At 41.5% G+C, this 16,837-nt stretch overlaps 1 protein-coding gene across 1 annotated transcript in view; it reads right to left on the bottom strand.

Annotated features, from left to right (window-relative positions):
* LOC133163751 (leucine-rich repeat transmembrane neuronal protein 4) overlaps positions 1-10,567 on the bottom strand; it is a 37,585-nt gene extending 27,018 nt beyond the window's left edge. The window contains exons 1-2 of the mRNA XM_061293967.1: positions 10,564-10,567; positions 4,293-5,854 (exon numbers count right to left, since the gene is read on the bottom strand). Coding sequence (XP_061149951.1) covers positions 4,293-5,854; positions 10,564-10,567 — 1,566 coding nt within the window. The remainder of the gene's footprint in view (positions 1-4,292; positions 5,855-10,563) is intronic.
* Between the last annotated feature and the right edge of the window lie 6,270 nt (positions 10,568-16,837).

Genomic DNA, 16,837 nt, shown 5'->3' with positions numbered 1-16,837 from the left:
TGTATACAAAATGGTGTAGCAATAAAGTGCCTCGGAGTCATCAGCACAAGCAATGTTGGATTCTTTTGGATTCTGGGATGTTTTCAAAGCATTGCTTTTAACGTATACTCTACATTCATTTCACACCTGAGATTAAGATTTCCAGTGATCACCTGCATTGTGAGACACAGCACGTACATCTCGACAGACGATACGGTTCAGGCAGTCTCTGTTCCCTGCAGCTGGACTTTTGTTTGGTTCTTTTCATGGCAACACGGGCAATGGTGAAGACAAGCTCAGGCGCAGCAGCTTGCGCTTTGCTTATCAGCTCGCAACATATTGTCAGCATTTGGTCCAATCCAAAAAAGATGGCAAAACGTACAGGGAAAGCTCAAAATGAGGAAATATGACAGGAGGGAGAATGTTTAAAAAAAGTGTCATGATGGAAGAGTAACGAATTAAGAAGAGTTGTTGTTAAATACATTTGCAGTCTTTCTGTCTGTCATACTCCCACTGAGCAGATTTAAACCAAAACCGACCCTCGACAGTGTGCCCGTTTATTGTTCCACATATTTTACATTCATTCATTGGAATGTGTGTTTTACTATCACTCCAAGCCACCATGGGGCTGTACTGTAATTGCTCATTTCAAGCACAAACACAACGAGATGCTTGAGTGCAATTCATAGACACACATGCCACAATTATAGGTTGCATTGTGCATTTAAAAAAAAAAAAATTAATATGTACAAGGGGGCTACCTGCATTGCAGTTTCACCGGCGTGCATAAATCCCGATGTACTTGGGCTGTTGCATTCATCAGGCAATAATATAATGTTCATGTCAGCCACAACCCCTCCCATCAAGAATAAATTTGCAACTTCCCTGTAAGTGTCCTTCACCTAAATCCTTGGCCCTGTCTGGGGGGGAAACTGAAAAACGATGTGCTGAATATTTATTCTTAGTCTTGACGTTGATGAACTGAAATAGAAAGTTTGTCAGGTAGGAACGAAGCAAAATTGAAAAAGCTGCTTCTACCAATTGTGACCTGATGAACGGGCCAGCCTGCAGCATGTCATCGATTCTGAGGGAGAATCACGAGTATTCCTATCTTCTCTCCTAGTGCAACTTTATGATTATCCAAATAAATTTATTATTTGCTGCAAAGACATTTAAAGGTAGTCGATAAATCAGGTGGACGATGCCTCTCAGGTTAGCGAGGGGACTCTTACGGTCAAACTATCAATTCTTCTTCAACTTGGACATCATTCTTGGTCCACTTACCCATTCCTTTTTTCTCACCCCTCCCCAACCTTATCTGATTCAATTTATAATATAATGCCCCCGAAGGTGAATTAATTCACAGTCGAAAAGACAACCAGATTAACAGCCACCAATTTAATAGCACTCAAGCATACATGTAGCGAGAAGATTATTCTGCCTTCATCAACCGTAATGGTCAGAGGTTCCAAACATCAATATGCTAACCCGAAGCGTGTTACGCTAATGTTGATTGATGCGTTATTTTCGCGATAGAGGATAAATTGACTTGATGGTCCTTTTTACCATAATTGCCGCATTCTTACAATTGTGCCTCAACAATCCAAATTGTTAAATCCTCCAAATGCTCTGTAGTTAATCCATTATTGCAAAATTAAAAAAAAGGGGGGGGGGTCGATTTTGGATTCATTCTCCATTTGGGGAAGTTAAATGCTACGCAGCACAAAGATATCCTATCAACCGCATAACGTTTCAAAAAGCCTGAAACGGCTCTTACTCTATAGTCTATGGGATGATTTTCTATTACGTATTAAAAAATCCTTTAATTTAAATAGATAGCGGTGAGTATCACTCTTTAAAATAAAAAAAAAATGGAGCCATGACTAATCACAGAATGGACAGCCGTCAATGGGCAATGACCTGTGAACTGATGCCTGCCAGTCAGGCTGTCAAATCCGACTGGCTGCTTCATTTCTGGAGCCTTCTGTCTGGCCCTCTTGTCCGCCTGTCGACTGCTCCGTCCCACTGAAATGGCTTCTCAATCCCCACATGGGCAGCAACCACTTGCCGATCCCATATGCTTTAACCAGCTTGTATGTCAATTCCGCTTGTTAAAGTCGACGCTGACCTATACGTGGCAATAAACTCTTCTTGATTAGTTTGTCTATTTTTAAACTGAGCTGAGTAATATTTACAGTGCCGTGTTCTGTATTGGGAATCTTGGTACATGATTAAATTTGGGTTACTAATTTGGGTGTAATATCCTAAAATTTGGTTTTCTTCAAAGCCGTGTTGGTCAGTTATCAAACATTTTGTTCACCGTAAACTCAACTGCGGCTTTCTTGAGCCAATCTGTCCAATGTTTCTGTCTAACAAGATTTGAGAAGCAGCAGCAGCAAAGGAAGCAATTTGCTATATGTCAAACAGGCGAGAGACGTACCAAACGCAACTAGTATTGCATTGGAGTGAATTAAATGTACCGTCATTTTCGGACTATAAGTCGCGGTTTTTTTCATAGTTTGGGGGGGGGGGTGGGCGACTTATACTCAGGAGCGATTCATATACATGTGTTTTTTTTTCACTTTTTTGGGCATTTTATGGCTGGTGCGACTTATAGTCCGAAATTTACGGTATTAGAGTTGCAACCAGAGTAAATAATAAATCAATTAAAAAGTAAAAAAATCGTTTTGCATTGTGCAAGGGGGGGGCAAAAACAGCAATCTTTTCCGAGTTTAATTGCAGTATTGGAGCGCTAACATCCTCATTAAGCATGGATCAAAGTGTGAGGTGCAGAAAGCAGTGGCATGGAACCAGAGTGTGAAACTGATAGGATTAGTGTACGGGAGCAATGTTCTCCCGAGCAAAGAGCATGTTTGATGTCTCCCACATGGCTAATTGAAGACCAACGGATCCAACTTGAGGGAGTTCATCTCCAAGAAAATACAGACAGCTTTCTTGCCCTTGCCTACCTTCCCATATATATAACATTATTCTGTTTTGATTGAGAGCCTGTATGAAAACGTCATTAATGGAGCTGTGTATTAAATCCACAGGAGCTGAACATCTGGCAGAGGTACACAGCGATGGAATAATAGAACAGTCTCAGAGTGAAAAGATACAAATGATCCCTTTTGTTAAACCCAAATTCATTCCAAGAGGGCTTGAAAATGGACAAAAGATGTAAAGGTCAGGTGAGTCAGGCTTCAACTCAGAATGAAAGGTTAGATCAAAGACAACAGAAATAAGGAACTCAGAAGAGATGAACAGATTGAAACCCATCCAGCCACAAGGCCCATGCAGAGACATAAAGGCTGTGAGGTGGGCGAGCATGTGCCGCCGAATGATTTATGTCTGTAAAGGGGCAACTAAATGTAGAAACAAGATCAGAGCACATTTTGAAATGAACTGTGGACTTTGCCGACTGCTGACTGATAGTTACTGTCTGCACTCCAAAACAGTAATAGATGAATCAGTGAGACAGATAAAGCTAGACATTCAAAAATAAAATCAAGTGGAACCTCATGTTTATGCATTCAATTACTTCCTGGGTTGGCTCAGGATCAAACAATGAACTATTCAGAAGTGGCCTTGGATGAGCTCACCCTGAGACAGAGCCCGCAGTTGAAACAACTTTCAGGCGGCTAGAGAGGTTCGCTCTCTTCAAAATGCATGTACGTATTTGCAGTGCATTCTACAACATGTACCGTATTTTCCGCAGTATAAGGCGCACCGGATTATAAAGCGCACCTTTAATGAATGGCCCATTTTAAAACTTTGTCCATATATAAGATATATACATTTGGCCCACGGGCCGGACTTTCGACATACCTGCTGTAGTGGTTCAATATTGCTCTATATATAAGGCGCACCTGATTATAAGGCGCACTTACGGCTTTTGAGAAAATTGGAGGTTTTTAGGGGCGCCTTATAGTGCGGAAAATACGGTAATAGTACGGCAAAAAAACAGCACACAGCACATAAAGAGGACATGAATAGGAAATCTGCTAAATGTATCCTTTTTTTTTTTTTTAAGTATTCTATGTGGAACAGCTTGAGCACAACTTACATAAGGTTTCACAATAAATTGTCTAAAACTATTGCAAGGGTACCCAAATCCAGTCCTTTCTAGTCTGTTTCAGATGTTTTATCTAAAATAAGGGCGATTGAGGACCAGACTTGTGCACCTCTGAACTAATCTTGTCTGTAGCTCAGTTTAGGAATTAAACACTCAATGTAGAGTAAATAATTACCTCTGGTGGTTTCCCTGTGGACAGAGTTTTGTTTAGGAGGAGCGGCGGTGGTGCGGGTCATACCTCACATTCTCGGGAGCCTGAGATGGTGTAAGTGCAGGTTCCGGTCCCATTGACAAGCACATCCATGGCTTCTGAATTGTTGGGTTTATAGTCCACATAGTACTCCTGCAGGGGAGAGCTCAAGGTGCGCTCGGTTTCCTTTGACTTCTTGCGCCGCTTACGGGCCGTCGAGGAGTTCTCCTGCAGTTGCTTGACGCTGCTGGGGTAGCGTTTCCACGACACGTAGATCACGAGTAGGATCATCGCAACGGAGAGAAAAAGGGCGACACTTCCTGCAACGATCTTGTGAAAGGACACGGGCTCCAAATCTTGATCTGGAGGTAGTGCCACTGACTGGGTCACCGCTGATGAAGTCGGACCCCTGATAGAGCCTTCAGCTCTCTTTCCGGAGCGAGTAGGTGAAACCAGAATTGCCGGGTGATGTTCGGGCTGCGCGGAGATGTTGGATGGAGTGGGTGGAATGCTCGCGGTGAGCATCGTCACTTGGTTCAGTTGACACACCCCGAAACCTTCGACGGCATCCATCACTTTCTCACCTTGGGCTTTCTTTGGGGAGGCGCAGATCATAGTGGTTTCCTTTGCGCCCCTGAATTTTCGCAGCCAAGAAACCAAAGGACAAATGGCTGGACCGCAGTCCCAAACATTTCCAGCCAAGCTAATTGTAGTGACAGAGACCCAGGCATCGACCACCTCTTGGGACACATTGGTCAACTTGTTGGAGTCCAAATTGAGGGTTTGCAGGTTGGGTAAATACTGGTAAATAGCAGCATCTAATTCTGACAGATCATTCCCAGATAAATCAAGTTTTTGGACCGACGCCCAAATCCAGGTTAGGCCTTGGCTCATGGAGCGAATGCGATTCCACTGTAGGTAAAGTGATCGCAAATTGTAGAGACGGGGGAAGTGTGAAAAATTGATCTTTGAGAATTGGTTATGTTCCAGGTGTAACTCGGTGAGCTTGACTAGGCCGGAGAGTGCATTCCGACTGATACTGCGCAAGCGGTTGTAACCCAGATCAATAAACTCGAGATTTCTGCAGTCTTGGAAGAGACGCAGCGGAAGGATCTTTAGGGAATTGGAACGTACGTGAAGACTGAGAAGCTTCCGTAGTCCTTGAAATTGCCCCGGCTGCAACACTTCCAGTTTGTTGTACGACAGATCAAGGTTGCGCAAATTGGGTACGGGATGGAATGTGGTGTTGAGAAGGGAAGTGATCTTGTTGGAGCTCAAGATCAGTTCTTTTAGCCTGCGAACTCCCTGGAACGCCATCCCATCCACAGTTGTGATGTAATTATGGTCTAAGTAAAGCCAGATGAGGTGGTTCAAGCCGACAAACTGGCCGGCCCGAAGGTTGACGAGGCTGTTGTACCTCAACGACAGGCCTTCGCAACCGCCCGACAGGTTCTTGGGGACATCGCGAAATGCACTCGACTCACAGTACACAATTTTTCCATCGCAGCGGCAGCTTTTCGGGCATGGACGCTCTGTTTGAGCCGGACTTGCTGCTAGCCACACCTGCATCAGCAGTTGGAGTATTATCCAACGACGTTGCAGAGCAGAGCCTGAAAGCCAGAAAAAAAAAAAAGAAAGTCAAGCAGATAAGCTACAGCAGAGAAAATTAAAAACATATCAACATCGCTGCTACCCTTCAAATGATTTGAAGGAATAAATCACTCTGCCTTGACCACTTTAGCCAGTGTCAGCTACCTGCAAATATATCTGTATGGCTGACATTCACTGCTTGTGAGAAATCCTTTCCTCACTTAATCCACTCAGTGGTGATTACTTTATCACATTTTGTGTGGTGCCACTCTCTCAAACCTAATCCCACAATTTCCTCTTCTCTCTAGACCCGGACGGGGCATCACAGGGTGTGACACTGTTTTTGTTTCTCGTATATAGACGAATTGAAATAGTCACACCCCATTACCGTTATTGTGGTTTTTGTTGCAAACTGAGAAAAATAAGTTTTGTTGGAATTCATCTGTGAGAATAGCGCGCTAATGAACAACAATGAAGGAATCCAATTTACCGTATTTTCCCAACGATACGGAACACTTTAAATGCTTTAATTTTCTCAAAATTTAGCACCTTATATATGGATGTCAATCTCAAATTGAATAAAGTTTAACTCCTTTGCTGTACTGGTTTGTTTCCATTCATGTGCAGTCATACGCCTCCTAACCTGATATAGACTGAAAAATACGGTAAATGAAAACAAATGCTGACAAAAGAATGTTTGCACGTGTAGTGAGAACCACCCGTTGGATGGAACGCTTGCTTTAAAATTAAGAAATAAAAATCCTGTTCAGCGGAATGGTGTCATACCACTTGACGTTCAAAGACGAGACAGTCATTTACATTCAAAGTGTTCCTCTTTACAGAGCCGCTAATGATTTCTCATTAAAATATATTGATTTCCCCTTGAGAAGGTGGTGCGGTGTTACAGTGTGTGCTAGTATAGCCTTTCCTACCATTAACAAAGGGTGATATGAATGGTGCATACCGTTTAACTGCTTTACAAAAGTTAATACGGGAGGTTGGCGGACATGATAACTCGCTAAAAAAAAAAAAAAATGGCTCCCGTTGTTGCCGACCTCACCTGAACTTGTATTCTTTATGTCTACATTGATACTTGTAGTTGACGTAGAGAGCGATCATGGCTTCGGCATAATTTCCTTCGGATTTGTCAATTCTCGAAAATAGTATAGCCGAGGGGCATGATTGGACATATGCTTTCTAACGTAGCCATTTAATTTCTTGCCAAGCATCTGTGTATCCCATATGTATATTGGAAGTGTGTGTGTCAGAGTACAACACAAAAACACACATTACTTTCACAAAAATCTTTCATCATCCCTCGCAGATGGAGCCAACGGTTGTATAGACATCATCAACCCGTGATGCTTTTTAAAATACGACGGTAAGATACGGAGATCCCGTGTGTATTGTTGTAACGTTAATTGTAATACACGAGTATGACTGCGGGAACGCGTGCGTGGGCCGTTCGACATTTTCGATTCCAATTTCGATTTAAATCCCACGAGCTGCCTTGCATTTCCCATGAGAACATCAGGCCTGTTCTATTGGATGTGACTGCCTCCTTATTCATTCAGCTCGCACCACTCTCACTGAAACCTGATGTGGTTAATGAGTGGTCTGTACGCGAATGCCTTCTCTAATGGCAGTCAGCAAGGTGCAAAAGTCACCCTTCCGAGGTGTCTCTATTACCCTTTTACCTAATGTGCTATTCTCCTAAAGCTTTGTTCTTCTCCTGTGCCTACAATACGCACCTTTGTTAGATCCAACTAACAATCATGCGACATCTCCTGAACCCGCACTGGAAATTTTGACCAAATTGGTCCTTTTATATTTTGCTCGGTTTCAAAAGACAGAGAGGTACCACGTATTACTCTCCAATTATCTTTGGGGTGATGGCAAGGCCTGGCAAGTTAGACCTCTGATATAAAACAATTGCCCGCCATGCCCTTGAATTGGTAACGCTTTACCAGCGAGGATATTTTTGGTGAACACACACACACACACACAAAGAAGGCGAGTGTGTTTTGCTTTTCAATCTTGTCTGATTCCTGATTTCCCTTGATAGCAACAGCTCCATGCAGGTGAAGCGATAATAAGAGTGAGCATAACAAAAATAACCGGCCCCCGCGTTTTGCTCTCTGTCCCCGTCGGAACTCGCTTTTGACAAACAAACTTTAGGATTTGAATTACTGCAGCAATTCACAAAGCACCATTTGGCATGTTCCGTATCTGCAAACTTCTTAGGCTTTGAAAACGTACGTGAAGATAAAATCTTTATAGTGGAGAAAATGCTTTACATGACTAACAAACCACCAATTATGGCGTAAAATAGAAGTAAGACAACATTCATTAGTAATACTCTGATGTGAGCTGAACATGGGAGTCGTGCCAGTGAGTCAATTAGCTTTAGCCTTCCTCTGTGAAGCTAAGGGACATATACAGTGGAGGCTATGGAGGACGCATAAGGAGTGAAAATAAAAATATATTTAAGATTTCATATCAGGGCTGTGTTGGCCATTGAGAATTTCAGGAAGATTTTTTTTTCATATCTGGAATAGACGCACAATCCAAACAAGACAATGGAGTCAATTACAAGTCGTCAGCAGCATTTCTCGAGCTCGATGGACAAGTCGAGAAAAAGAACGACAAAAGCTACAACTCCAAACAATGACCTGTATGACGGAGATTGTGTTTGACATTTATGTCAAAACAGCTGGTTTGTAAACAAATGACATTGATGTTAGGATGCTTGAAAGTTCAGGTCAGGTTTGAGGATTATAGAAGGTTGCTTTTGATGTCGACTACTCGGGCAGTCGACCTGCTCTGTAAAGTGCTTGATCTTCACTGTCATGTTAAGCTGTCATGTTAGGGCATGTCGTATCATGTTGAGTAGTTTAGTCGTAATGTAGCGTTCAGGGGAAGCCAAAGAAATAAAAATCCTATGTGTCATTGTAGTTTTTATTTCATCTCACATGATTATGGAATCCGCGTTATAATGCATCACATTTAGTTTGATCATCATCAAGCTACTTCAGATTTGAATTCAACAAGCAGGAAGTAGAAGAGATATACACAGAATCAAACTAAGTTTGTCTCCATGGGAATCTACATAATGTGCAGGTGAGTGACTTTTCTTTGCAGAGAGAAAACGTCAAACGGGCCAATTGCCGTGTGGGACCCAAACAAAACGACTGTCGTTAAATTTAAGAATATGTTGGAACTTGGAGCTGTTATTATCTGAAAGGCAAATTATGGGCTTAGTGAGGTTGATGGGATCACTGGGCTTTAATATCAGGCACAACCGGGTATCGTTGGAACCATATTGTAACGCTCAGTGACCTGCGATCGATTCCCTTCTGAATTTGTGCATATCAAAAACCCGATATTGCTCTCAAGGGCCCGAGTGACCCTTGCCCTTGCACGTGACATTTTGTGAACGCTGCCTTTTGGAGGCGGAGGAGCCGCCAGAAGGTCATCTGCTATCTACCGCTGAGCTATTTTGACCTTGCTTGCAAAAAATGAAAATTATAAACCAACACCATTACCGGAAGATTTGGTTTCTGTATTTTTTATGAAGCATGCTCTCATCCTGACATACTATTTAATGAACAAAAGCCAGGTAACCACCCTATAGGCTTACTTTCTTCGCACGTAAATTGCATTTGAGTCGCACAGCGCAGTCTGGCGTGCATGCGGCTGTTTCTTATATTGATGCGGTGCAGAAACCCACCGTGGGTCAATATATCACACTGCCTCACAATTAATGGCATAGCAGTAGCAGTGAACTTGATCATCTGTACAGACTACTGGTTTCCAATGGCTGGCGGGGAGATTAGACTACCACTGATAATACTACCGGGTAGGCAAATGATGGATAACGAGGACTAATTATACAGTGGAAAATGTGTGTGTGTGTGTGCAGAATATATTATGAAAACGAGAATCCGAGTGAGGGTGAGTGTGTGGTCATATGCGCACACGAGGAAACCAGGAGAGCAATAACAAAGCAGAACTCTCAATTCTAATAATGTAGCGTAGCTTATGTACAAATATTGTACTGATCATTTAGTGACTTATTTTTTTCAAGTCATGCCATTACCACTTGCAGACACTTGCATAGTCCGTGTTCAAATTTGCACCGTGCCAACAAATATCAAAGTTTGGGATCATCGACAACTGGTTAGTATCATTTTATTTCGACCAGATTAAGGACACTCGATAGGTTTAGCGAGAGCTACGCTTTTAGAACATTGACAGGCTTCCAACATTGATGTGATTAGCATTCCTGTGACTCCCTGAGCATGTCAGCGAGCCAGCCATTCAAATTGGTCAAGAGAAAATTAAAATGGAGATGAAAAAAAACATACTAATTTGCAATGCACACCATTCAGGCTACTGTCATTGACTGCACAGGCTTGCAAATTACAAATGAAGTCCCTTTAGTCTGTAATAAACCTTACAGCCAAATGGGGGTGGAGGGGGGAGGGAGGGAAGGAAGGAAGGGGGGGGGGGAGGTGTGAGCACTGCAGCGCTGCCACTGAAAATTAATGCACAGGATTCAGCACTGATTCCTAAAGCCTCTCAAATACGTTTTTGACAGTGTGTTCCGAAAAACCTTTTTGGTGCGACTTAATTAGTTTCTCGTTACAATGCATTGTAATTGAAGAAGATATTGGCGTGCACCTTGCAAGAATATAAACAATGTTAATTATAAAAGCGAGCCACTTACCCATATCCGCGTTATCTGTCAAGTCCAGTTACTGGATTCGGATCCGCATGTCCACTAACAGGTATAGCGTCCTAATTCTCAAACCGGGTCTGAGCGCACCTGCTCCCCGCTTCTCCTTGATGCGCAGTCCGGTTCAAATGAGCATTTAAACCGCGGTACAATTAGCTCCGCTCGATATATTTTGATATAATCCACATTCAAAAATCAACGTCCGTGCTTTTACTGCAAAAACAGCAGCCGTGTCTAAGTTGAAGCCAAAAAGAAATGCCCACTGCAGCAGGCGCAGTCCCATCCAAGTGGACCGTGGCGATCTCTTCACGCACCTGAAGATTCATCACGAACCCCCGTCGGAGAGCTTCCCAATTAACGTGATATTCTTCGATTTTCCACCCCCAATAAAAAAAAAGAAGGAAAAAAAGCAGCACTTAGATTCCTCTCCCGTGCAGGGCAAAATCTCGGTGTCGTCTGACCGGAGGGATGCTCAGTCTGGACCACCCATGGCGCACAGCGCAAAGTAACGCTGCCCTCCGCACAAGTCAATGCAAAAAAATAATCCAAATATCCACCTTATGTTTTCCCCCTCATCCACGTGCCTTCTTCGCACAAGCAGTTCAATCGGCGTGACGCTGTTGTTAATGCGCGCGTCTGCACCCCCAAGCAACTTTAACCAGGCAGAATCCGAATGCCCTCTTCTGGCGACTCGGCAACCCACGCGCACGTCCGCTTAAAGTGCGTCCGAATAAAGATTAGCACGACGAAAATCTACAAGACGATTAACCGTCAAAAAAAATAAACACATGGGATTCACTTTTAATATTTTTCCCAGGAGGGTGGGGCTGGGGTATTCAAATATTATCCATCTAATCAGATGCGTTGCATCCGTTTGTTTTGTTTTTTTAACTGTTTTGCATCTATGACAAGAAAGCTCATCTTTTGCGTTAACTCGCTTAAATAAATAAATATTATTTTTGTTTTCAGGCTATCACGTGGCGTGCGTCTGCAGCGCTCAAAGCAGAGAAAGAGCTCAGCACCACTTGCATAGTCAGAGTGTCAGGGTGCAAAAAATATATTTAAAAAAAAATGTTTACAGATTTGCACAGAGTGCTGTTAAACAAAATCCATTCCAAACGACATCCCGATAACATTTCCTCGGTGTTCTTCACTATCACGGTGCTAACCTGAAGATACAGATTAGCAAATATTTGATTATTATTTATAAATTCTTATTATCCAACCACAAGGGCCCCCATACTTATGAGCCAAAAAGTTAAGATATTAAAAGTCTGCTTCCAAGTCAAGTTCATAGAGACGGAATCCAACAGGAGAATGTTCTCCTCTGTTGTCATGACGACATATAAGTCTCTCTCCGTCTAGGAATCATTTATCTACCAAGAGAAGGTTTCCATTGGTAACAGAATTGCTGCAGTTTTGGATAAGTTGTTGCATAGTTTCCATACCTGATTTTTGCCCATTGATTGGGTCAAAAATAATAAAACCTCATTACTTTCCTACATACATCAATGAATGATAATTCTGCAGCTCGGGGGAAATCCTCTGCAAAACATATGCATTTAATGATCTTATATTATTCATAAGCAGCCGTAATAGTCGACAAAGTCAATCACCGCTTCACCTTTTGATAAGTCAATCACCTATTCGGATAGATAAACATTTTGTGGTTGGCTGTTTTCACCTCGCAGCCATTAATCACCGTTGGGCGTCTGTCGCTCGGAGTAGCCAATAAAATGCAGCCGGGACCCGCAGCATCTTCCCTCTTGTAAAAAAAAAAAAAACTCAACGTCTTGCATCGTCCCTCAGCTTTAGATTCTCTTCATGCAATTTGGCTGATGACTGTACTTCTGGATGCGGTTCAACAAGCAGAGGCCAATCTGCTGACAGCGCTGAAACAATTAATATCCTGTGAAGTTATGGTGAGGCAGCCAGTGCCAGACCACAGGCAACAGCTTGCATTTTCTTTTGAAAAAATAAAAAAAGAAAAAAAGATAACTGTGTCTTTTACACTCATTTCTTCGCTCAACCAGTGAACAGCCCTCTGGTCTCTTATGACTGTCATATGGCCACATGGAACGTAATGAGAGTCTTGGCTAGTATGACATTTTTATTATCTGTTGGATCTCAACATGGGTTTATAGTCGCTATTTTTTTAGTGTTGAAAAAAAAAATCTCCTATCTTTGTCATTTCCAAGTTAGTTTTCTTCATAATGGATTTTATCCCGTTTTTTTTTTTTTGATGGTCACAGCAGTTCTTCTGCAAAGCTGTTCCAGAGTGTCGTGTGCAATTTGTAGAGGTTACCAGTGTCAAAGCCAGATGAAAAACAGCATAAACAACATAAATATGGATGACATGCCTGTGGATGGCATTGTAACCCAAGACTCTGCACAGCCCCCCCCTCACAGAAAAAAAAAAAGATGATACTCTCCAAAGACATTTTCAGACTCTTTAGCATGAGTGACAGCTCGTTGTTGTCCTTCCTGTGTTTACTTTACACTGGGGCTTGTCCAATATAGTGTTCTTTCCCTTTTTCATTTCTTCTCATCTTTAAGCCTGGCAGAATAATCTTAACCTGCCTTGAGGCTTTTCATTTTCAGGCAATTTCCTGACACCGAGCTTTCCGAGTGCATGTATGGATGTGAATTGTCAAAATAGACCGCTCACTGCTTTTTTTTTTTTCTACATATTTTTTAAAAAGAATGCAGATATGCAAATAATGCCTCGCCCACATACAAAGTCTAAAATTGAATTCTTCCATTGTTTCCCTTAACCTCTATCACAATCAAGCTAGCTAAGATGTTTAGAACGTGAAGGTTAACGGATCTTAGTTGGACACAAACAAGTGTGTGATACTTTTTTTTAAAAGGAACCAAAATCACCGAACACCGATTTAACGAGATTATATAAGCACAAAATTAACTGACTTGAGTGTGATAGGAATAAAAGATTGGCCTTATGTGACGGCAGCTGAGCACGACACGTTAGACGGGATGATGTCTCATTACTGTAGCGAAGACCGATTTTCGGCTCGAGAAGTGCCAAACAGATGAACTGCCCCAGGATTAGTGCCTCTTAAGATCTCAGTTCTGTATGTTGTCCAACATTGGCAGGCGATGTTCCCTCATGCGATCATGTCACTCGGTGGTCCAATTGCTGTGTTACACTCATTGTAGCTTTCATTAAAACAGTAATAGCTACAATTTGACAAGAAGAAAAAAAAAAACGTGGCTAGGCCGTCAAAACAGCGGAATGAGAAATCAGGCACAAATGTGTTTGGACGGATGACCAAGAAAAAAAGTGGACAACTGTTAGTAGAGCAGTGCCAAAGCATCTCGAGCTGCATGATGGTCCAAGTCGTGAAGATGTCTGAATAAGTTTCATCTTGGTTGTCTATCAAAGCAAGAAGGAACTCCAATAAGATTTCTCCAATGTTTGCTACATGCGCTTGGCTAAGATGAGAGAACTAAGAGGTAGGCATCTGTGTATGGCAGTGCCTTGCCATCTGCCAACTGCCCATGGGGTCTCGAGCGGACAGAAGCTCACATGGGGGATGCACGGAGTCCCCCAGTTCAGGTCAGAAATTGAACACAAATTATTGCTGTCTCAGGTCAGATATTTAACATAATTTACGGTTTTAATTTTATACAAATGATTGCTCTGTCAGCTAAGAAAATCAATTTCGAATAGTAATAATAATAATAAAAAGCATGAGGCAAATGTGAGGAAACGAGTAAAGGCTCCCGAGGATCTCACCATTTAATAGAGATTTATATAATATGATATGATAAGGGTCCATAAAACAACAGATCAATGAGGTCAAATGACTGCACTTTCTTATCTGCTTCGCTTTTACCTTTTTCTGCTGCCTACTCCCATTTTATTAAATCTAAAATGAGATTAGGCCAAGTGATTGGTTGAAGATTATCATCAAATGCAATCACGCTTGTCAGCTCACATTGTGTTCTGACAGAAGGGAAGCATCTTCAAGGACATTGCATATGGACTGTTTTGACGTATATAGCGCTGTTGTATTTTATAAACCATAATTAATAAATAATTTCTTAATTGTCCTCCAAAACGGTGAATTTAATGACAAACCTTTGGCCGGCTTTTGGAGCTTCGGACCAAAGTAATTCCCTCATGTTAATTTTTCATTCACCGTTCTTTGTTTTTGTGACCTTTGTAAAATGTTCACAGTGAATATACAAGTACGTCTCTAGTTTCCCCCCATCGTCCATTTTCTAGGGGCCTTCGGGACCGGTAGCTTGAGGCTTGTAACTTTTTTAAAGAGCATTCACCTGTGAAAAAGTCAGAGGCATCCAAGGTTGGAGCCAGAAGGCATAAGGGTAGATACAAACACACATGAACACACTTCTGCACGTACACGCATCGCCATGCACAGTTTATTGCATCATTTATTTATTTTAAAGATTTATGAGCATCCCCTACCTTTTCCGTATTATAAACACTTCATATTAGGGCTATCAAATATTTTTTGATTGTTGTCAAGTCCTTGCATAACATACAAAAAAAAGTATATATACCGTATTTTCCGCACTATAAGGCGCACCGAATTATAATTATAAGGCGTACCTTCAATGAATGGCCCATTTTAAAACTTTGTCCATATATAAGTCCATATACTATATATATATATATATCAAGGCTCTGGAGAGAGTCTCTCATGTGACTCGGCATGTTTAGTCAACTACTCAACTTGTTCCATGCCCATTGCTGCCTCTTTTCACCAGTATCTGTTACTTATTTGACTATTTTCCTTCATCCTGCTCTATCTGGCTTTATCGTCCCCCTATTTTTGGCATCTCACATTCCAGGCACGTTGGTCTCAGCACAATGTAAATTATTCAGCCTGGCTTGCCAGGGGCTGGGAGCGAATCATAAATCGCAGATGGTCCCAGGCTATTTCATACGAGCGACCGTGGCTAAACAGCAATGCTCAGAATCATTTGAAAGCCACACAAATATAGGATTTCATTACTCGTACCTTCGTCAGACGGCATTTCATTTCTGTTGTATTCAAATGTGCACTGTGGGCTTGCAGCTTGAGACAAATCCAATACCGCTGACATTTGGCAGTGCCTCGAAGAAAAAGAAAATTGAGTTCAATTAAGTTCCGCAAAAGGTGTACATATATATATATAAAATATAAAATGCTCGAAGGACGCTAATCTGGTGTTTTGGTGTTTGGCGCAGATGCTAGAGCAAGGAAGAGCTCAGTAGGACAGCGTCCACGTTTTGTGAGGCAGTTTGCTGTTTAATTACACACTGTGGGAGTCACCTTCTGAAGACCTCTAAGTCCACAAGCTTCAGCCGAGGACACGAGGTTGAGGTTTCCGCTGTGCACAAAGAAGGTTTGGGAACACACGCAGATGTTGAGTCAAACAAATGCTCATTAGTATTTGAGTGATATAGCAAACATTGTTTGTGGAGGTTTAGATGATAAATGAATGGTCATTTTATTCAGGAATCAAAAACATGTATTTAATGAGAATTTGTTACAAAAATGGATGGATTTTTTCATGCCGAAGGAATAAGAAACAACATCAGTATTCCAGAGAAATACTTCAACGTGTACAGTATGTTTTGCTGACCTGGATCCAGATGCATTTTCACCATGTAAACAACTTTCATTGGGGTGAAGAAAGTGCAGAATTCTCCCCTCTTCTCTCCATCCACCGATCAATATCCAATCATGCATCCAGAGTGTGGCTATACGACAAAAGAAAGAAAAAAAAAAAGTCAACAAAAATCCGTTGGAACTGAAACAGACTGAGTTACAGTTATGTCCAAGCGGGGGAAAAAAATATATATTTCTATATATTTTAAATGTTAAAAGAATTAGTAAATTAATAAAATGATTTTAAATTGTTAATATATTTATTTAATATTGTTTAATATTTTAATATACTGGACCCTCGACTAGTACCGTAATTTTCGGACTATAAGTCGTGTTTCTTTTCATAGTTTGGGTGGGGGGGGGCGACTTATACTCAGGAGCGACTTATATACATATATATGTTTTTTTTTCACTTTTTTGGGCATTTTATGGCTGGTGCGACTTATACTCCGGTGCGACTTATAGTCCGAAAATTACGGTATGTCTTTACAAATCTGTTAGAACTGAAACAGACTGAGTTACAGTTATGACCAAGCGAGAAAATTTTAAATATTTTTATATATTTTAAATGTTAGAATAATTAATAAATGAATACAGTAATTTTAAAATGTTAATATATTTAT

This window comes from Syngnathus typhle, linkage group LG12, assembly GCF_033458585.1.
Source record: "Syngnathus typhle isolate RoL2023-S1 ecotype Sweden linkage group LG12, RoL_Styp_1.0, whole genome shotgun sequence".
NCBI lineage: Eukaryota > Metazoa > Chordata > Actinopteri > Syngnathiformes > Syngnathidae > Syngnathus > Syngnathus typhle.
The sequence above is the reverse complement of the archived record's forward strand: the minus strand, read 5'-3'. Positions and strand labels throughout refer to the sequence as shown.